The sequence below is a fragment of the Aplysia californica genome, unplaced genomic scaffold (genome assembly GCF_000002075.1).
Source record: "Aplysia californica isolate F4 #8 unplaced genomic scaffold, AplCal3.0 scaffold00464, whole genome shotgun sequence".
Taxonomy (NCBI): Eukaryota; Metazoa; Mollusca; class Gastropoda; order Aplysiida; family Aplysiidae; genus Aplysia; species Aplysia californica.
In genome coordinates this window covers 609,762-610,880 of record NW_004797734.1, presented here as the reverse complement: position 1 = coordinate 610,880, position 1,119 = coordinate 609,762, and the positions used below count along the sequence as shown (strand labels likewise).

General features: G+C 44.2%; 1 protein-coding gene across 1 annotated transcript in view; it reads right to left on the bottom strand.

Moving 5' to 3' along the window:
• Window positions 1-7: 7 nt before the first annotated feature.
• LOC101850273 (NACHT and WD repeat domain-containing protein 2) overlaps window positions 8-1,119 on the bottom strand; it is a gene marked incomplete in the record, with an annotated part of 40,874 nt that continues 39,762 nt past the window's right edge. Inside the window, 1 exon segment of the mRNA XM_013086412.2 lies at window positions 8-1,091. Coding sequence (XP_012941866.1) covers window positions 911-1,091 — 181 coding nt within the window.

The window sequence follows — 1,119 nt, the reverse complement described above, 5'->3', positions numbered from 1 at the left end:
GAATGGGCGCCCTATACATATTTTATTTAGTAATACATATTTGTATATCTATATATCAAAACAGATGGTTTACGAAATAGATATAATATAAAATCAGTATATTTTAAAAACTAAATCATTCAAGAAATGAACAGTTGTATATTATTCTATATTATCACACAACGGGGAGATTGACTACATGGATAATTATATATAACACACTCAAATAAAGGAAACTAGGACAGAAATTAGGAAATGGCTAAATGGATTGTTTTTTTTAAATTTTTACTATGTAAACAAAAAAAGAACAATTAAACAGATAAATCGAAGACTGAGAGAATGGAGAACCCCCCCCCCCCCCCCCACACACAAAGAAGAAATGGAAAGGTCCAGGTTGGTTGGTGCTTCCGGCCTGCTGTCAGTGCATGGGATGGGGTTGTGGTTTTGGTCACTAGGTCTGATAGAGGCAACAACAACGACAACATCATCAACAACAACAACAACAACAACAATGAAAACCTGTATGCTATGAATAAAGGAGGCGAATGTTCTTCCACAAATTAAGTAAGAAAGTCAATGTACGTGCATTATATTGGCACAAACGGTCCTAGTTTTGAGGTAATAGCGTTCAGGTGTGTTGCGGGCAGTACGGAAGTGTGTATGTGTGTTGTCATGTAGTCAGGATAGAGGTGTGTTGGTGTGTTGTTGTAGTCAGCATGTATAGGTGTGTAGGTGTGTAGTACTCAGCCTGACAGTGCCCATATGTGTTAAACCTTGTGACCTTACATAACCACACACACGTTTGAGACATGACCTTGACCTTGACCTCAGATGACGACACACTTGACCTTGACCTCAGACGACGACACACTTGACCGTGACCTCATACAACCACGCACATCTGAGACATGACCTTGACCTCGACTCGAGCTCACATGAGGCCACACGTCTGCGATTTGACAGACGACTGCGGCGATGACGTGTCCACGCTGAACCGCTTCCGGGGCACGGCCTTGACCTGTCGCAGCAATATCTTGTCACGTGGGCCCGGGCTGATGGCGGAAGGCGGGCGGGAGTAGCTGCCGGCGGGTTCGCTCTTGTCCCAGGACCGCCTGTGGGGGAGATAGATAGGGGAGACGG